Source organism: Cladophialophora carrionii (genome assembly GCF_000365165.1).
Source record: "Cladophialophora carrionii CBS 160.54 unplaced genomic scaffold supercont1.7, whole genome shotgun sequence".
NCBI lineage: Eukaryota > Fungi > Ascomycota > Eurotiomycetes > Chaetothyriales > Herpotrichiellaceae > Cladophialophora > Cladophialophora carrionii.
The window spans coordinates 863,599-883,547 of NW_008481832.1; the positions used below are offsets into that span (position 1 = coordinate 863,599).

A 19,949-nucleotide genomic window follows, 5' to 3' on the forward strand; every position below is an offset into this window, starting at 1 on the left:
ATCGTTAAGAAGCAGAAGATACGCGGGGAAAAAATCATCCTTTGTAATTCGAGACAGCGTGGGCAAGCCGATCTCAGCTTCTAAACAACCTCAACGCCTCTCCTTCGGTGATCTCCTCCTCCATTTCATCCATCCCACCTACTTCCTTCTCTGCCAATGCATTCACATTCCCTAGTAGGCTCCCGAAGAACTCTGCCCTTGCGGCCTCCGTCCACGTGTTTCGATCCTCAGGTGCCATGAAATTCTCCAGCTTTTCGTGTACCGTATACCTGATCTTGCGACCTTTGGACGCTTTGGTGTCAATCTTTTTGGTTTTACTGCCGCTTGGATGTAATTTCTGCGGTCCAGCCAACTGCGTTGTGAGAACGCCGCTGGAGTTCGCTGCTGAGCGGGAAGCGATCAGATCGCGGAGGAGGGATTGATAGAATGTAGTGTCGTCAAATGTTTGGGTCGAGGGAGAGTAGGAATGAGAAGTGATTTTGGGGGATTCTGAGAGCAGGTAGGTGTCGAGCACGTCTGTGAGGCGGGGATTCCCTCCTTGTGACGGCTTTAGAAGCTTTGATCGTTGTTGCGTAGTGTCGAGAATTGGTTGGGTTTTGGCGTGCCATTTGTCAAGGACTGTGCGGCGGTGTGCCTGGGCTCGCGTCTCGAGAGACGTGGTGTGTTCCCAGATTTGTGTAAGGGGGGTTGAGCGTGTCGGAATGAGTTTGCGTTTTCGTTCTGGAGTGTTGGAGTCGGGGGAAGTGCCAATCTGGGAAGAGAGGATGCTGGAGCGGATGGAATCAATAGTTGACCATAACGCGAGCGCGGCATCCTCGGCTTTTCTTGCGGCAGCTCTGGCTTCCTCATCGCTGATCGTATCCGAGGGCAACTCGTTCATAGCAGCAACACCTTTTTGTAGCTTGATCCGGGCATCTAAGAGGCGTTCGAAGGCCTGCCGCTGTTGTTTGACCGCGTGACCTTTCTTCACGTCGGCATTGGCTCCAGCCGAAAGCGCAGACGCCAGCCCAGCAGTTGATGCTGATTCTGCGGCTCTTCTAAGTTCTTCGCGATCCACGGAACGTGCTGATTTGCTGCTCCGTGGAGGCGGAGAAGTGGCTGAAGATGCCGAGGAAGCATGATCTTCGTCCTCTTCGTCCCCCATGTCAATGTCTGAAGGGTCGCTGGATTTATTGTCGGACTCGTCTGAAAGCCGATCCTCTGGATCCGTGTCTGTGTCTGCTCCTGTGAGCCCGTCCTCATCTGATCCGGCGGCCTGTGTCTGATTCCTCTTGCTGCCGCGAAATTTCAAGTGCTTGAAACGCTCCACGTCGCTCTCGCCCAACGCCTCGTCACTGTCAATCTCCTCATCCTCTTCAGCTTCTGACTCCAGATCCTGATCGTCAGCGTCTTCTGACTCGTCGTCGGAGCCGGAAACATGTCCGGCCTTTGTGGCAAAGGGATCCTCCTCGTCGTCTTCGTCAACTGGCGCAAATGGATCCTCTTCATCGTCATCTTCCAGCGCTTTACGAGTCACAGCCACGCCGTCATATTTTGTCCCAAGAATGGGCTGCGCTGACTTTCGCAACCGGCTTTTATCGACCGCTTCGTAGTGTTCACGGCCTGCATTGTTTCGTTCACCTTCCTCAGACTCAGAAGCGTCACTGTCGGCTGGTCTCAGATTTGCATCGTCTTCGGGGTCAAAGTCTGCTCCAGAGTATTAGTGCGATGCATGGGAAGCAACAAAAGACGTCTGCGCCTACCGACCTTTGACTTTATTGCGATCCATTTGCGCCGCATGAGTCTTCAGGCTTCCCATATTGTATTGTCCCTGTGAATGCGAGATACAAGATGCCCAAAGCAAGACTAGCTAACTAGGCCATATACAAGTCCTACGAACTTTTTGCTCGCTGTGAGAAGAATTCTTGGAGATTTCGCCGCAAACTGCCGCCACAACGAAGTTCCCATCAATTTGGGGAACTTTAGCCGGGCCCGAAGCCCCACAAAATTAGTGCCCCATATATAATGTTTGTTTCAAAATCTCTGTCAAATTGTCCGCACAGGCGGCCTCGTCTGTTGGCTGAATGGTTTAGTGGTATAATTCTTGCTTTGGGTCCTTCCTTGAATGTAAGAGGTCCTGGGTTCAATTCCCAGTTCAGCCCGAAGGCCCCTATAGCCCTGTAGCAGGGGGGAGCTCTTTTTGGTGTGTAGAGGGGGGATGTTGGTGGGGGGTGTGCCGGTGGGCGGAAATTTCACTATCTATCAGATATTGGCTCCCCTTCACTGAGTTCTTCACCCTTCACTACCTCCGCTTCGCTAAAGTAGTTGATGCTACTTTTTGAGCTCGTCTCAGACACTCATCAGATCGCAGAACTCCCTAAAGACATAGTTCCGGTGTTTCGCTACGGTGTACGTATCGGCCCTTCTTTCCCTTTTTGGGAGCCATAAAGTTATCTCAGGCTGCGTCAATCGATCAGAACTATCTTCCCGCGATTTTGAGCCTGTGTTCGAAAGGTCTAGGCGTCGGTGCCACGTACTCGTACTCGTCGTGCAGGAAGTTGTGCCTACCGATGATAGGATCACGTGATGGCAATTTTATGACGTCATGTGACCTGGGACCCACCAGGCTACAACATCGTGAACATCCCTTTATTGCAGACCATCTCTCTTATCGTTCTGTCGCATCGTGAACGGTGCTGGGCCAATCTCTCCCCGAAAAGCGATTGCCCTCCAGCTTCTCCATCGAACTCTCCAAGTCACTGATGAAGTCACCGGCGACCATTTTGCCGTTATGATAACGGCAGGGACGGTGCAAATCGGCATTGGGAGTAGAAGTGACATGCTGTGACCAGTCCCGACAGCTGTCGGATTCAATGCCGCCCAGAAAACGCACAGCAAAACAACTGACTCGGACAGCGCGTCAGCCAACTAGTCAGCGTGGCAAAGCCAAAAATGATGTTCCAGACGTATACGACGAATTGCTCGCCGAAGCAGCCGAGGAGGAACATGCTGCTGCATCAACATCAAAGCCGATCAAACAAAGACCAACCCAGATTGCAGGCAGACCTGAACACCGTCGTGGCAGGGCCGAAGATGAGATCGGAGGCGTCTATAGCGACATGCTCGCCGAGGCTCTTGCGGAGGAACATGCCGCAACTTCGACCCCGAGACCATCAAAGCGCCGCAAGACAAGCGAGGAGCCCTCGAGCAAGATTGAGCTTGATGTCAATCTATTCAGTGGACCTGCTGATGATGGAATTCCCGCGCCTGTGGAGTCCGAATCTGCACGGCTCCAACAGGTCACCCTCACTGAGTTCGATACTGCGACCGAGTCAGATCCCGAATTCGAGGATGTCAACCTCGAGCCCGTTGGAGGAGAAGCTGAATACGATGATGAACCAGACGAGAAGCCTCTCGAGCTCAACCTTTCCAAAATCTCCACGCCTACACGTGCTACACCAAAACGGAAGCCTGTAAGTGCTGCAGAAAAGCGGCTTCGTTTAGATGTGCATAAAACACATCTCGTCATGTTATTAGCGAATCTCAAATGTCGAAATCAATGGTGCAATAGCGAGACAGTACAAGCCATTTTGAAGCCCCTTGTCCAGCGGAAAACTACATCGTTACTTCACGTGGATGAACGGAAGACTCAATATGAGCGAAACCAGTCCTTCATGAAAGGAATTGAAGAAGTCTTCTCCATATGGAAAAACTTGTGGATAATGGACGGACGGGGGATGACACGTGCTTATTGGAGAGATGATGTCGACGCCGTCAAGGAAAGCGATGACGCCGAGGACCTCGACTTCGATGACTTCAAGGCTGCTGCGATTTCAAAACGTGGGTCGAGAGATCTAGCTGCTCAGTTGTTCTGTGCCTTGCTTCGATCTCTTGCTCTTGACGCCCGCTTGGTGTGCTCTTTGCAAGTCTTGCCTTTTTCAAGGGTTGCAAAAGGGCAGACGCCGCAGAAGCCCAAGGCAGAATATATTCGTGCGCCTCCTCAAGACTACGGCTCAACATCCGGCACAAGCGCACAAAGGCGAAAAGTGTTTTCAGAGTCAATGTTTCCGATCTTTTGGGTCGAGGTTTTCTCTCCGGCTATACAGACATGGATCCCTCTGGATCCTATCGTCCGTCAAACGATCAACAAGCCGAAGACGGGCTTTGAACCTTACGCCAATGACAACTACAACAAGATGACATACGTGATTGCATTCGAAGACGATGGCTCGGCAAAGGACGTAAGCAGACGGTACACTCAATTCTACAGTTCAAAGATCCGCAAACAGCGGGTCGAAAGCACCCCGGGAGGCGAGAAATGGTGGGATAAGACTATGCGAATTTTTGAGAAGCCCTTTCGAGAAGCTCGAGATGACATTGAGGATGCGTTTCTACAGACGCGCGCCGAAAGCGAACCCATGCCCAATAACATTGAAGATTTCCGAGGTCATTCAGTCTACGTTTTGGAGCGGCATTTGCGCAAGAACGAAGTCATCCACCCGAGACGTGAGTCCGGGAAAGTCAAGATAGGGTACGGAAAGGACGCCAAGCTCGTCAGCGTATTTCGCCGACGAGACGTCCACGTCTGCCGAACGGCAGATGCTTGGTACCGACGGGGAAGAGATGTCAACCAAGGGGAGCAGCCGCTGAACCGGGCTGTTCCCAGACGGAAACAGACGCCGGTTACAGATGACTTTGATGACAACGAAGATGCCGCCAGCGGCACGGCTCTATACGCGGAGTTCCAGACTAGCTTGTACGAGCCACCACCCGTTGTCAACGGCAAAGTACCGAGGAATGCCTACGGTAACCTCGACGTCTACGTGGCGTCGATGATTCCAGCAGGGGCGGTCCACATTCGACATGCTCTTGCCGCGAAAGCAGCCCGGATTCTTGGGATTGACTACGCGGATGCTGTGACAGGTTTTCAATTCAAGGGTCGACAAGGCACGGCCGTCATCGACGGCGTAGTCGTCGCCATGAACATGACAAATGCAATGATCACCGTGATTGAAGCATTGGAGTCGCAGGCATCAGAAGAAGCCGAAGAGGCACGATCTAAAATCCTTCTAGCGATGTGGAAACGCTGGCTCACTGCACTACGTGTACGAGAGCATGTGCAGCACCAATATGGGGATCGGGAAGAAGGTACAAAAGGCAAAGGCCTCTTGGTCGACGACGATGACGAAGACGACATTACCTATAGGCCGGAAGACGACGGCGGTGGGTTCATGCTCGAAGGAGCTGAACCCGATGAGAGCGACGAGGGCGCTACCACGGCACTGACCCCTTCCAAGATGCCCAATCTGAGACCTCTCGAGCTTCCGCCAGAAGTGGTGCATCAAGAGGTTATTGTTGTTCGGTCTCCCCATAAGCTCCCACAGCCGCCAGCCCAAGAGCCACCAATGCAGCAGAGTAATTATCAAGAAAACAGGTCGGACGTGGCCGACGGTGGGGGTTTCATGTTCGACAATAACCATCCCACAATCCTCGCGGCAGAGAAGTTAAATTCCGGAGCGGCCGCCAATGCAGAGAGCGGCGGATCTGGCCGCAAGGACAAGGTTGAGGACGACAATGAAGGTGGCGGATTTCTGCCAGACGACACGGATGAAGTAGGTGGTGGCTTCGTGGCTGAGACCGAAGCATCCAAAGCGCATGCTCAAGCAAGCACGACTGGCGAGGAACAAGCAGGGGGCTTTCTACTCGGTCCGGAAACGGGCGCGGCCTCGGCCAACGACGCCGCCGCCGCTGCGGACCATGCGACCGCGTCTGCCACTCTGGGAGGCCCTGAATCCAACAACATGCGCCATGAATACCGGGACGCTGGAGATGCCGAAAATACTGAAGCGGCCACGGGTCATCCAACTGACGCCGGTCCATCGACCGCACAGTCGCTTCCGCGTCCGCCTCCTGCTAAACCGGACGAGGGTACACTGAACCTGAGCCTGAACCAGAACGAGGCTTCACATGGAGGGAGTCCTGTCTCGGCTCCGACGCCGGGGTCCCTCCTCTCGCATGACCCCGAGGAAGACGATGCTGAGCCTGAGTGGTTGTTGAATAGCCTGGGAGAGATGGACTAACTGCTGGTTGCTTCGAGGGTGCATTTGCAACATGACCTAGGGAAGCCCAGGACACAGGAAGCCTATTAAGGGTCTACATGATGTCACGCCACGGGAGGAGCTCAAAGCGCACTCGAACAATATAGAACTCGGGGGCAGATATCTTGGGTGTAAAAGCTCATACACGAGTACTATCCGTAAAGTCATACAGTGCATGGACGTTGACGTCCGGGGTATCATGTTGAATCCGAGTCATAACCAACCAACGCCATGCTGGTCCTGCTGTCAACAGGGGCGGGTTTCCTCTCCAGTTCCGGCTCAGGTTGTCCATCCTCTCTTTTCCGTTTCACTCTCGGTTGCCAAAGATTCTCGTCGCGCAAGAATGGATCAACCGCAATCCTAGAGTTGCCTCTTAATGCGGTGCCCAACATCTCCTTTTTGTCCACTTTTGCCTTCATCTTGCCAGAGCTCGACATAGTATTCGAGGAGCCGCCGGCACTAGCAGTAGCAGTAGTAGCAGCAGCGGCAGTAGGATTCGGACGAAACAACGGCTTGGTCGAGCTCAGAGTTTCCTGCCCACCGCTCTGCTCGCCAAACTCCAAGAACTTGACCCTCTCGTTATCCTCCTCCCTCTCGGGCAACATCTCCATGTCGACGGCCAAGCCGAATTTATCCTTCAACGCCTCGCCCGTCCTCTCGTCCGCCTGCCTCTTCCTCCTGCCGATGCGAAACCCTCTCCTCACCATCCTGCTCTTTTCGTACGGATCGCCCCAGTCCCGCTGACTGACTCGCATCAACTCCTCCAGCCTGGCCTTCTGCGTCTCTGCCGCCGTCCTGTCCGCGACCTTCTTCTCCACGGCCCCGAACCCGCCGTCCTTTTCGAGTCTGTCTTTCTGCTCCTCCGTGACCGCGCTAGACCCGAATGCGTCGACGCGTATCCCACCCTCGTCTGTGCCGAAATCGCGCCGTCGTCCCCCCTCTGTGACCACATATTCCGCGTTCTTCGGATCCGTCCGCACGCCCACCCACCCGCCGCACACGGTATGTTTGAACCGGAACTCCCAGATGGGGGTGCTGAAATAGGCACCCACTTTCTTCTTCTCCGCGTTGAACCGTACTCCTTGCGCGATGATTTCCTCGGGCTGGCATGTCGTGCACCAGATGGGGAACGGGCATTCGAACCGCACGGTCAGGACGCCCTCTGACTTGAGCTTGCGGGCACGGGAACCGAGCGCGTGGCCCTTGCCCGAGGCCGCGTTGGCGGACACGCGGCCTTCGAGGTCCGGCGGGACGTAGCGGCCCATGTTGAAGCCTTGCATTTTGGCGTTGGTGGTGGCACCAGCGGTGGCGGCTCGCGCAGTCTGAGAAGGGGGACAAGGGACGGGTGAACAGCTAGGAGAGTTCGATGGGGGTGGAATGTATTTATGGTAGCCACTTGTAGATCCTGGACTGTAGTCTCTAGACTCTACAGATCAGTCTGGCCCGGAGTTGCTTGGGAGGTGCCGTCCGTGAGGATTGGGGGGCGCGCTAAATACATTTCTTGTGGGAAGGTTATTGGGTGCGCAGGCCCTGAAGGGCGAGGAGAGGGTATGCAAGGATCGAGGCAGTGGCGAAGATACAGCGGTATTCGCCTGGTTACACTGTGTCTTGTGTACTGTAGAGTGTTGGTGCTGTGGCTCGTGATCACAATGTTCCTGTGCGCCAGAATTTCGAGTAGTTCGCAGTCCTCGTTGGATACCCGAATGGTGGGGATTTTTGTGGATGACTAATGCGTTACTTAAGCCGCCGCGCTGGTGATGCGCCACTCACCCGCCACCTCCGCGCTGTGGCTGCGTCGCTACGGGCACGCGGCCACTCCGCCAGCATGAAGCGATACCAGTATCAATACGGAGTACGGAGTACAGTACACAATCATCGGTACTTCGTACGCGCTTGAGTACGGTCCTTCTGAACAAAGGCTGCGTTTGCCCCGGAACGGGCCCAAGACTATGTTCATCATCATAGCAGAGTTTTCATTATCATAATCCTACACCTCGGTTCTGCTCCTCCTAGCATGTGCTCATTTCTGCTCATCTAAAGACTGTTGGGTCGGCTTTGTGCCAGACTCATTCACGGAAGGCATCGGCTGTCTTCGTGCCGCTGCAAAGCCCCCTCGAGGTAGGGGTGGTGCTGGAGTTCGACTTGCCCACGGCGCTTGCGTGACTCCGTTGGCAAACCCAATTGGGGCAGCTGGAGGCTTAGCAGCCCAAGGAGCAGCGGTAGTGCCGATCGGCGGACCGCCCGGCCGCATCGTGCTCGGCGCATGAGTGTCGGTTGGGTTCCGAAGTGGTTGGCTCTGAGTGTGCGTCGAGGGCGGCAGGTCTTTTGCTTGAGGATCTTTTTCCCACTTGAAGAGAGACCCAAAGGGGAAGTGCTGGACCACGGGAAACTTGGACAGCACTTCGGCGTTGTACATCTTGATCATGCCTTTGTTGATCTTGCCCCAGCCATCCTTGATGCCGGATATGTCGTAGAGCATGGGGCTATGTTCCCAAAACGGGCCCTTCTTGACGTCGTAGATGAAGGCGATGGCAGAGAAGTACATATTTGAGCCTTTCTCCTTGTCCACCAGGTTCTGCTTGGTTACCGAGGACGGTTCGGGCGCGTTGACGAGGGACCCTTCTATAGGCGTCTCGTCGGTCTCATCAATGGCGGGACATAGTTGAGCCGAGCCGAAGATGTACGGGAGAAACGAATTGTCGTCTAGACCCCATACACCATGCGACCCGGCCGGTTCCAGGTTGTAGACCTTGATGAGTTTGCGGATGACAGAGAGATACTGTTCGAAAACGCCAAGGACGATGCCTCTTTCCTCCACGCCGGATTCCGATGGGGGAAAGAAGTCCAGTTTCCACAGGCACGCCAAAAAAGCGAGGAAGCTGAGCTCATGACCTGTGCCATAGTCGAGCCTCTGTGCGCTACCGAACGAGCCCAGCAAATACGCTGCAATTTCCTCTGACGCTGGCTTTATCTGTTCGGGTAGAACATCGGCCAGCAGTTCGTCGATCCTGTCTTCAACAATCTTGTACCACTTGCGGAAGCTGACGTTGCCGAATCTAGTGGGTCCTGTGTCTGGCGGGACATCATCAACAATGCGCGATAGTTTGTCCAGTAAAGCACGTAATCTAGAAACTGCGTCTGAAAAGGTGATGTCCTCGGCGTTCAAGACCCAGGTTGAGGTTGTGGCTGCTTCGCCGACGTGGCCTTTGCGTGGCACCACTGATCTGTTTAATTGAAGCATATATGTCATGATATCGCCGTAGGCGAGAGAAGTGAGAAAGAAAGAGACGTCCGGCCCATCGTATATCTTCTTGACTGGTTTCTCGAAGTGATGAGTTGTGATATCGGGGATTTTCTGCAGACTCGGGAAACTCGCCATGGTCGCGTTGCTTCGACGCAGTCGCTTCCGTAGAACGAGATCTAAACTACAATTTAGAGAGCGGAGATCACTCTGGCGCAGAAGGAGAGATCATGGTGGCAGACAGGAGGCAGAAAAAGGGCCAACGGTCCGTGCGGTCTTTGACGAGGCTGTTCGCCAGCCTTGCCGATGACGTCTAACTTGCCTCTTTGGGTCCTCGCCGCGAATCCGGCGCCGTAGAGCCTCGTTCCCCCCCACAACGCATTCAACGCACTGAACGCGACGACACGCCAGCCATAGTACCCCGGACTCAATCCTCCATATCTTCATGTCCTCTTCCAGTACCATTCATGAGGCGACTCACGCGCAGCTCGGCCGTGCATCGATCTGTCGAAGTTGACGAGCAGGACGCCGAAGATGTTACCGCAATCCTAAATGAGGAAGCCGCAGGCGCCGCTCGGCCACCTTCTAAGAAGAGAACGCGGACTTCAAGTGGTGATGCTACGGTGGAGAGCCCCTCCAGAAAACGGATTCAGCTCCAGCATCTGGCCGTAACAACGACTTCTCCACGGCGCCAATCTGGCAGGCTACAGGCCCGCAAGTCGCTGTCCGCGCCGATGCGTCCCAACAATCGAAATCTATTTGAATATCCGGCGGAAGATGATGGAGAGGAGGCACCGCGTGCATCGACAGAACCGGTCAAAAAGCTGCGGTTGCTGAAGAAGACGTTGCCTCAAAATACAGCATCGCCTTTCAAGGGCCATGGGGAACTGGTAACACGCACAAACGCCAGAATCAACCTAGATGACTCACCAAGGAAGCGCCGTGGAAGACCACCTAAGGAGACAGAGAAGTTGGCAAAAATAGCCAAGTCCTTGCAGAGAAAAGGTCGTCGTCCAAAGAACGTGTCAACTTCCCCGGCTGTCGCAGGACACCTCGATGAGGACGACATCTTTGGAGCTGCTGAGAGAGAGGATGATGCGCCGGCCTCCCAGCTCGACGAACAACCACTTGGAGAAGCTGCGCCGAATGCCGCACATCCGGACAGGCCCGCCGAGAAGCCTCCTAGGGGTCGTGGACCTCGTGGCCGGTTCTCGAGTGCAGCTAGGGATGCATCTCCTCTACCGGAGTCTCTGGAACCCAATAAAGCTGTTCAGCGATCCCATCTTCAGCAAACCCGGATCGAGAAACATCGTCGTCCAGCAACAGGGGCGATCAATCCACTAGCAGAGGCTGCCAGGCTGGCGGGAATGAGACACCAGCCTCTCGACGGAGCTGCTCGAGATGGCCAACCTACAGATCGCACAGTAGAAGATGACCAATCAGCGGAGGAGATACTCCCCGACGAGCGAAGAGAGAATGGCGACACAGGAGGAGATTCGGAGGACTACGGACAGACTAAGAATGCCAATCCCGACACTGTATCGACCGAATTTCACCAGGGAGAGGAACATCATCGACCTTCTGAGGCGCGGCCTCAGTCTCAGCGACCCCATACCGAAGCTGATCGCAGAGCTGCAGAGCGGCAAGCGGCCGAAGACGAGGCGCGGCGCCAAGAAATAATCAACAAAGAGCTGGCGGGCGCTGAAGAGGCTGTAGACCTCCATAGTTGTAAGGAGCTCTGGACTAGCGCTCTGGTCGGTGCCACTGAAGTCGCAGAGGACAGGGCCTCAAAAGAGGTTCAATCCACACTTGGCAAAGCGTGTGACCGTTCGTTCAAAGAGATGACCGCTGTGTTCGAAGGGATGCATACAGCAAACCCTGAGCGCCAAAGGAAGCTAAGCGACGAAGAGTTGGATAAACTGGGCGTTCTGGTACAACGTTGCCACGAGATATGCCGATATTCTTACAGGCCGGACATGCATTTTGACAGAGAGAGACAGAAAATGGTTCGAGACATTTACGGACATCTAATCCGCCGTTCGCTAAAGCTGTCAGTATTGGCGTTGAAGAGCTACTTTCGGAACAACAGGCTCAGCGCATATGCCATCGGAAAAATCTGCCAGCTGCTGGAGATCACAGAGAAATTGGTAGACAGCGCGAGCAAGTGGACTCCGAGACCCGGGCTGGAAAGTGGCGTCAAGAGCAAGACAAAATCCGAGATCGCGCAGCCTATCCAGTCTCTCAAGAAGCGCTACAATGAGGCTCTGGTAGAAAGTGGCAGGTCGCGGTGGCTGAATGAACACAACCGTCTAGCAATCCAGAGTTCGATGCAGCTAGAAGAGCAGCATCGGACATGGCGAGATTCGATTCGCACCAAGTACAGTCGCTCCAGGAGTGATTATCAATATGAGAACGCCGGCTTCGAGCACCAATCCGCCCCCAGCGAACAAGGCCACGTTGTCGACGTCGACGACATTGCCAACGACGAAACAGAGGCACCGAACCACCATTTACGCCAGACCAAGGGCACAGCTGTACGGAGGAGACCAAATATTCGTCGAGAACCGACAGAAGATATTCCTGCCCCCAACGAGCCGGAATGGACTGACCGAGAACTGACGGCGCTCACCAATGGGCTGCAGAAATTCACGGGCGAGTCAAGGTGGGAAGAAATCATGAACGAGTATAGCCGGTGTCTGGGGAAATATGACATGGACACGCTCGTGGCCAAGGCTAAGTGGTGCAAGCAGATCATGTCAAGCAAGCTTGAACAGGACATGAGCGGCGAGTGGGACTGGTTGAAGAGTGTTCCAGGTTGAAGTTGAGCACAACATGTACCACCATGCTTGTGCAGACCAGAGATACCCCGACTACTGTACTCCGTACAGAGTAGCATGTCCTCCGTGCTGTGTAGTTACTTTGAGGCAGCCATGTAAAACAGGACCGAGTGAAGCGAAAGGCTGAAACCGATAATCTCGGGGAAGAAGCCAGGGATGAGAATGTCTGTGATGGAAATGTTAGCCTCGTCACTGGTGGCTTCATGGTGTGGGCACCGGGGCTACAGGACACTACGTAGGTGCCTAGCACCCCTAGCCAAGCCTACAGACACCTGCCCACCACTAGCCTAGCCTACCGGCCTCTCCTTGTCCCACCACTAACCCCCAAAACAGGCAGCCTAGGCACTCGGGGCGACCCTAACCTGCCTAACGGCGGACCCGGGCATTTACTGGGTACACCTCCATATCACGCTCCGGCACGCTTCGCACGGTCACATCGATAAACGCGTCGCGGCTCCCCGATTTTTTCGTTGCCAATCGCTCGATGCCAGCACCGGCCAGCAGGTCTGAGACACGGCCCTTGCCTGATTGACACCTCTCCCTCAATTCTTCAACACGTTCCCTTCACCTCTCCTGCTACGTTGTTCTCGCCAGATTTCCTGTTGAGCACGCAGCCATGGACAAGAAGGATGAGACCACAACCGTCAGGCCGAAAACGGCGCAGCCCGCGACGAGGCCATTGACCAAGACTGCTTCTCCTAGGTTGCCCACAACCTCGCGGCCGTCCACGACTTCTTCTGCGACCAGACCGGCTGTCGGAAGTTCGCTGAGCAAGCCGCCAGCGAGACCCAGCACCACCTCGTCCACTGTTCGCAAGCCTGCCACCACCACTACCCACAAGAAACGAGACTCGGACAGCACGGTAGACGAGAAACCTTCGGGCGACGAAAAGACAAAGGATGGCATTTCTGCGAAGCCCAAGCGGATGTCGCTGGCGGCATCTACCTCTTCTGATCGAGCCTCCACTACTACAAAGTCAGTCGCTGCCACCCCTGCGCGGCGAACTAGCATCCAGCCCTCAACGACGGCGACGAAACCGACTACCGCTCGGACTCGACCTCTCGTCCCCTCGTCAAGGCCCACCGGCGCCGCATCGGTTGGGGAGAGGAAACGTCTAAGCACAATACCTGCCTCTCCCGTGGTCAAATCAGGCGCCGAGTCGGAGGATAATAAGGAAAACACTACGTCTAAAACAGAGCCCATGACTGTTCCCGTCCGTCCGGCGTTGGGATCGAGAAAGTCCACCCGGTCAGTCTTAATCGAGCAACGTATCAGGGAGTTTGAACTCGTCAACAGTATGTTGCAAGCCGCCATGACTGCTGATGGTGCCGATGAACAAGAGCAACATTCCATGGATCAAGAGGCTGCCACCACAATCGCAAAACTAAAGTCAGACTTGGCAAAGGTCAGGGATTACGAACGGAAGCATGGTCGAGTGCCTACAACGGCAGAATTGGAAGAGATTCAATCTGTCGCCGGAGGATCGATTCCTGAGCCTCATGACGATGCCGACGCCCGCTTGGTTGAGGAAGTTCAAGATGCCTCTGTCACCGAGTTACAGAAGGACTTGGCTGAAAGCAGAGCCCAAGCTGAGGCTTTGCAGACCGAATTGATGGAACTGAAGGCCAAGCTGGAAGTGTCCACTCAGAGTGCAGCGGAGGAGAGCGGTCGTGTGCAGGAAGCCACCGAAGCAGTTCGCAAGGAGCACACAGCCAAAATCGATGAATTAGGGTCTCTCCACGAGACCAGAGTCCAGGAGCTGGAGAATGCGCATCGAGAACGCCTGCAAAAGCTTTCTGATGGACACGAGTCTGAAAAAGGCCAGCTGTCGCAAGAACTTGCCGCATCCCAAGATGTTGCCGCTCAGTTGAAGTTGGATTTGGAGGAACTTCGCAAAACAGCTGCCGAGCGAGCGTCTGCGGCAGACAGCTACAGCGAAATGAAGAACACATTGGAGACCAAGATCGGAAGCCTCGAAGTCCAGCTCAAATCACAATCGGCCGAAAGCCAGCGGAAGATGGACCAGGTGGAGACCGAGGTCGCCACCAAGCAGAAGGAGATCACCCAAAAGCAGGAGGAGCTTGCAAAGGTCAACAAAGAGGCATCTCGTCAGAAGCAGGTCATTCAATCCTTGAAGGATCAGGTCTTGGGTTTCGAGCAGGCAAAGAAAGAAGCGGATGACGCGCAATCAAGGACAATCAAACAGCTTGAGGAGCAGATTAAAACATTGCAACAAGAAAAGGCCGATGCCGCTGCCACAGCAGCAGCCTCTTTAGCAAGGGTCGAGAAAACCCAGGCTGAGCAGTTAGAAGCTATCAAGCGACAGTTGAGCGAAGCCCAGGACCAGCTGAAGAAAGCCCAAGATTCAGGCGATACCAAATTGCAGGACATGCTTAAGAAATCGGAAGCCGACATTGCCGCTGCCAACGCCGAGCTTGAGGCTGCCAAGAGTTCGAATTCGAGCAGGATCCAAGACCTCGAGGCACAGCTCCAAAAGATACAGGATGAAGCAGTGACCAAGGCATCAGAGCACGAGGGAGCTCTCGCCGGTCTACAAAGCCAATTGGATGCAGCGAAGAGTGCTCTTCTCGAGGCCACATCGAACCACGAAACGATCCTGAAAGACCATGAGGCTCGTAGTAAATCTGCTGAGGAAGAGCTCGCTGCGCTGAAGGCTTCCCATGGAAAGGAGCTTGCTGATATCCACTCTGGAATCCAGTCAAAGCATGAAGAGGAGATCACCGCACTGAAAGCTGCTCATGCCAAGGAGGTGGCGGATCTCCAGTCGAAGTTACAGTCAAAGAACGACGAAGAACTTGATGCTCTGAAGAACGGCCATGGCGAGCAAATTCGGCAGCTTGAGGAGAGGCTTCAGGCGTCACAACAGGAGGTTTCGTCCCTCAAAAAGACACATGCAGCTCAGATCAAGCAATTGGAGGACCAGATGAATGCGTCGCTCAAAGACCTCGGGCTCATCGAAGCCGGTCACTTTGAACAGGTCGATCGCATCAAGGCCGAGGCGGCTGAGTCGCAGCAGAGAGCCGTTGAAGAAGCGGAGAAGATCCACATTGAGAGAGTGCGGGACCTCGAGCAACAGCTTCATGCGGCACAGGCGGATATAGCAGAACTCAGAGCGAGTCATAGCTCGCAACTAGAAGATCTGGAGAAACAACGAACCTCCGAGCACGAAGTCTCTTTGAACTCGTTGAAAGAGTCTCATGCCGCAGCAATCCAGGGTCTGGAGGATCAGTTGAAACTCTCCGATGACTCCATGGAGACGGTCAAGGCTGAGCATGCCGAGCAACTGAAACTGGTGGAAGATGAGATATCATCCCGTCATGCCGAGACAATCAACGCCTTGAAGGAAGAGCAAGCCAAACAACTTCAAGACATGGAGAGCAAAGCCGAGTCAAGCCGGGAAGAGGCTCTGGAGGAGCTACGCTCGAGTCTCGCGGAGGAGAAGCGTCAGCTAGAATCACAGCTGAACTCGATCCAACAGGACCTTCAAGGTGCAAGAGCGCAAACTCAGATGATGAAGAGTATCATTCAAGACACAGAGAAGGACAGCCGAGAGAAGGAAGAGCAGCTCAATGACGAAATCGAGAAACTGAGAGCAGACATGTCGACATCTGTGATGAAGCTTGCTCGCATGAGCGAGATTCAGTTCCAACATGACCAAGTTGTGGCCGCGAAGACCGCCTTGGAAGCCAAGGTTCAAGAAGACTTGGATGCCTTGCGCGCCGAACACGAGAAATCACTGGCTGAACTGCAGGCTAGTCTGGAACAACAGCACCAGCGGGCGGTCGAGCAGATGCAAGAAGATCACGCGAAAAGCATCGAGTCGACTCGATCGGCCGCCAAGTTGGAGGTGGAAGAACTGGAAAAGAAGCTGAAGGAAACCCACGATGCGCAATTGGATGAGGTTATGAAGACCCTCGAGAGCCAGTGGAAGTCTCAGGTCGACCAACTGGAGGAGCAGAATGCGGCCGCTAGTTCCCGCTTGAGCAAAGCGCAAACGGATCACGAGCAAGCGGTGCAGAAGCTCGAATTGGAGCACGACGCGGCATTAGGCAAACTCCTTGCGGAGCTACAGGAGGTGCGCGAGGCTGCCGAAGCCGGCCAATCGTCGACCGAGCTGGACCTACTTCGGAAACAGCTGGCTCAGGCCCACGAGCAGGCGCAGAAGCTAGAAATGAAACACGCGGAGGCGGACCAGGAGCGGGAATCCACTTTGGCCACCCTGAAGCAACAGCTCACCGAAGCGGAAACCCTTGCCACACAGCACCTGGAGCGAGCCAAGGAACTGGAGCAAAAGCAACATGAAGCAGTTGATCTCGCAATCGAGGAGAATGCATCCGCCCTGGCAGCGATAAGAAAAGAGCTTGGCGCCGCAAAGGAGGCTCATGCGCAGCAGCTCGAGCGGACCAAAGAGCTTGAAGAGCAGCACAGCAAGGCGATGGTTGCTGCCATCGAGGAACGGGAATCCGCTCTGGCCATCATGAGGCGAGAGCTCGAGGCTGCAAAGGAAGCCGCCGCGCACCTAGATCCATCACAACTCGAAGAGCTGAACAGAAAGTACCTTGACGCCCAGCACGAGCTTTCGGCACTGCAGGCTAAGCATGAGCAAGCCGTTCGGGAAGCCAGAGCAGAGTACGAGGTTCAGCTGGAGACGGCCCTCACGCGCCTACATGCAATGGAGAAGGCGAATGAAAAAGAGCCAGATTCGAAGGATACCGATGCCCCTAATGCAAGCCTGGCCGATGCAAACAAGATCATCAGTTCACTCCAAGTCGAGCTCGAAGGAGCAATGCTTGAGATCGAGACACAACGGACGCTGGCCGAGACCGCGCGGAAAGAGCTGGAGCAGTTGAAGACTCAGGCCATTGCGCTGCCGAGTCCCAAGCCTCGCCGGAAGAGCAAAAGTCCCAAGAGAAAGTCAATGAACGCGCAATCACCTGCGACGTCGAAGCCAGGATTGGAATCGAGTAAATGGGCCAATCCTGTCGAAGACGCTCCTGCGCTGAGAGGCGGCAGCGGTGAAGACGACGACGACACCACGACTGCCACTGATAAGAAACCACGTAACGTGGCGGGACAGCTGGCAGGCATTCACGAGCAGATCCGACAGCTTGACGAAATGAGCGAAGACTTTCTGGAGGATCATCAGAAGATGGCCAGTATATTGAGTCGCGTCGACGACGAGACCCAATATGTCAGCGTTGACTTTGAGGGCGAAGAAGGATTGGAGAAAGCGGACTAGTGGTCATTGTCGAGAGGTGTCTGCTGATGGATATGAATGGTGTTGGTACTTGTAGTGAGTCTGGGACCAGCAGAGATGCGTGACGGAGCGAACAGAGGCAGAAGATGCGTGACGGCGGGAACAGAGGCAGGCTAGACCACGCTCATGGGACGATGAGATGAGTGTGGGAGAGCCTTGTGGATTTCTTTGTCTCGAAGATCGATGTCGATGTCGACGTCGAGTCTGGTCTCGAGTTTTATTGTTTACCCGCGTTTTGATCCTTGATCGACACTATCATTTTGGCAAGCGAGCGATTGAGCGGCACAGCTTCGTATTGAATCCATTCTGTTCTAATTGCCTGTGTTCTATTTGCCTTGCCTAAGTATTGCTTGGTGTCATTTTTTGCGTGTGATGCGAGTCACAGAGGCGGGATACCCGGTGCGTGCGTTGAGCACAAGCACAAGTAAAAGGCTTGCCTCGAATTCATTGGACGTGAATACAGCAGATTCCGAGTACTGCTCTATATGTAAGTATATATGTATATATGCATGTCTATATAGATGGTGGTGTTGTCGAACTAGGACTTTAACCTATATATTACGTGTCTGTGAGTGCACGATCTATTTGTGTGTACAAAGTACGGAGTATGCGTGTATATAACCTGCCATCAGGATGGCTATAAAGTATTTTCCGAGATGGAGCAGCCTCCGCTGTTACGCTGTCCAGCTCTGATCAGCCTGGTGTAGCTTATTGTACAGAGTACAGTAACCGTACTATATACGTAGATACGCACAAACGCACAGACACCCCGTATGTGAGGACAGGCGGCGCCTGGTATGCCCGCCACTGCCCGTTGCTGGGTGGCACCTGGTGCTTGCCACTGGTGTTGTGCTTTGGTGCTTTGGTGCTTTGGATAGACTGGTAGTTTACTCCGTACAATCAACCACATTACCATCAAGACAGCACCAGTATGGTGTCTACTTGATACCGTACATGGTCGCACCGTTACTGATGATTGCATTCCGCTGCTTTGATCAATCCTCTCCTTCCCTACACTCCCCGCCACACTCCCTTCCCTACACTCCCAGCAATCAACACCGAAAAGCCACGCCTTCACGCCTCGCCATGCTAGAGCCTCCGCCCGCCGCGAAGCCCGTTCCCTCGCAGCTGATTTCGACGAGTCTGCCTTGTCTGTGTGGTCTGGTTTTGGTTTTGGTTTTGGTTTTGGTTTTGGTTTTGGTTTTGGTTTCGGCTTTGGCATCATCTTTCTCTCTCTCTTTCTCTTTGGCTTTGTCCGTATGCGTGTGGTGGTTGAGTTTGGCGTTCTTATGCCTGTGCTTGTGCTTCCCATCGGTGGTGTCTTCGTCTTCGTCTTCTCCTTCTCCATCTCCTCCATCATCCATGCCGCTCAAATCCGCATCACATACGAAGCACCTGATGACGGTTCTCGGCGCGGGCGTGGGCTTTCTGTCGTCCGCAGCACTGCCCGCACCCTGACGTGTCTGGAATAACAAATCCGCACAACTCCCACAAATGACGTGTCCGCACTGCTCCGCCGTGCCGAGCACAGGGCGCGAAGTATTCGTCAACACCTTCTTACACGAGGGACATATTCTGCTTGTTTGGTCGTGGTCCTGGTCCGCTGGGCTGCCCTCGCCACCGGTACGCGTTCCCCGAGCATCGGAGTCGCTGAGACTGAACGTTACGGAGATGAGCGATTTTAGGGAGTATGTATGCTGCGTGTGTGGCGTTGAGGCCGGACATATAGGATGGACTTTCTTGGGCTTTGAGGTTTTAAGGGAAGATTTCGAGTTCGAGTTCGTCGCGGCCGTAGCAGTGGCGACGCTGGGGATCCAGAAACTACTGCTGTTACTTTTGTCTTGAGTTCTTGATGCATTCCCATGGTGGTCATCATCGTCGTCGTCGTCGTCGTCGTCGCCATCGTCCGCGTCGTGCGCTCCCCTCTTCCTCTTGTTCTTTTTCGCCGCCGCCTCATCCTCAAACCCCAGTTCGTTCCGCTCAAAGCGCTGGAGTTCCTTCTGTTGTCGCTGTTCCGCCTCCATAGCCTGTGCTTCGAGGGCTTCGCGCTCTCGAAGCTGGGTTTCACGTTCGAGACGCCGAATTTCTCGCCGCTGGGATATCATGTCGTTGAGGGCGCATTCGCGGCAAAATAGGTGGACTTGGGGTCTGGGATTGGATTTGTCTTTCTCGGTGTTCGACTTGATTTCGCTCCCACCACCGCCAACGCCCGAACAACATACGGGATCGCGCGCGTAAGATAGGCATAATCGACAGAATCCAAAGGGGAGGAAACTCTCGCGCGTGAGGCGCGTGGATTGTGTGCCCCATGTTGAGCGGAGGAGTGAGCGCTCATGAGAGGTGAAGTACGCGAGGGAGGTGTTGCGCTTGGAGTGGGACATTTTGTTACGTCTGGTGGGTGCGAGAAAGAGAGAGTGAGAGAAGGAGGTTCAGATGTCAGAGCACCGTTCGTGGTGATGGTAGATGTAGACCGTGTGATTGTTTGTCGATAGCGCCCAGTCTGAGATGAATCCGCT

General features: G+C 54.4%; 7 protein-coding genes and 1 non-coding gene across 8 annotated transcripts; 4 read left to right on the forward strand and 4 right to left on the reverse strand.

Annotated features, from left to right (window-relative positions):
• Positions 1 to 73: 73 nt before the first annotated feature.
• G647_08395 (uncharacterized protein) lies at positions 74 to 1,798 on the reverse strand (the record flags this gene model as incomplete). The annotated part of the gene is made up of 2 exons (XM_008732707.1): positions 74 to 1,686; positions 1,747 to 1,798. The coding sequence occupies 2 exons, from the start codon at positions 1,796 to 1,798 to the stop codon at positions 74 to 76; spliced, it is 1,665 nt and encodes a 554-aa protein (XP_008730929.1).
• Positions 1,799 to 2,057: 259 nt separating this feature from the next.
• Positions 2,058 to 2,141, forward strand: G647_08396. Its single transcript has one exon. It is a non-coding gene; the product is annotated as a tRNA-Pro (tRNA).
• A 711-nt stretch (positions 2,142 to 2,852) lies between these two features.
• Positions 2,853 to 6,059, forward strand: G647_08397 (uncharacterized protein; the record flags this gene model as incomplete). Its single annotated transcript, XM_008732708.1, has 1 exon — positions 2,853 to 6,059. The coding sequence occupies one exon, from the start codon at positions 2,853 to 2,855 to the stop codon at positions 6,057 to 6,059; it is 3,207 nt and encodes a 1,068-aa protein (XP_008730930.1).
• A 215-nt stretch (positions 6,060 to 6,274) lies between these two features.
• Positions 6,275 to 7,357, reverse strand: G647_08398 (uncharacterized protein; the record flags this gene model as incomplete). The annotated part of the gene is made up of 1 exon (XM_008732709.1): positions 6,275 to 7,357. The coding sequence occupies one exon, from the start codon at positions 7,355 to 7,357 to the stop codon at positions 6,275 to 6,277; it is 1,083 nt and encodes a 360-aa protein (XP_008730931.1).
• A 740-nt stretch (positions 7,358 to 8,097) lies between these two features.
• Positions 8,098 to 9,456, reverse strand: G647_08399 (uncharacterized protein; the record flags this gene model as incomplete). The annotated part of the gene is made up of 1 exon (XM_008732710.1): positions 8,098 to 9,456. One exon carries the CDS (start codon positions 9,454 to 9,456, stop codon positions 8,098 to 8,100), a length of 1,359 nt encoding a protein of 452 aa, XP_008730932.1.
• Positions 9,457 to 9,785: 329 nt separating this feature from the next.
• G647_08400 (uncharacterized protein) lies at positions 9,786 to 12,137 on the forward strand (the record flags this gene model as incomplete). Its single annotated transcript, XM_008732711.1, has 1 exon — positions 9,786 to 12,137. One exon carries the CDS (start codon positions 9,786 to 9,788, stop codon positions 12,135 to 12,137), a length of 2,352 nt encoding a protein of 783 aa, XP_008730933.1.
• Positions 12,138 to 12,771: 634 nt separating this feature from the next.
• On the forward strand, positions 12,772 to 17,415 carry G647_08401 (uncharacterized protein; the record flags this gene model as incomplete). The annotated part of the gene is made up of 1 exon (XM_008732712.1): positions 12,772 to 17,415. The coding sequence occupies one exon, from the start codon at positions 12,772 to 12,774 to the stop codon at positions 17,413 to 17,415; it is 4,644 nt and encodes a 1,547-aa protein (XP_008730934.1).
• A 1,070-nt stretch (positions 17,416 to 18,485) lies between these two features.
• On the reverse strand, positions 18,486 to 19,814 carry G647_08402 (uncharacterized protein; the record flags this gene model as incomplete). The annotated part of the gene is made up of 1 exon (XM_008732713.1): positions 18,486 to 19,814. The coding sequence occupies one exon, from the start codon at positions 19,812 to 19,814 to the stop codon at positions 18,486 to 18,488; it is 1,329 nt and encodes a 442-aa protein (XP_008730935.1).
• Between the last annotated feature and the right edge of the window lie 135 nt (positions 19,815 to 19,949).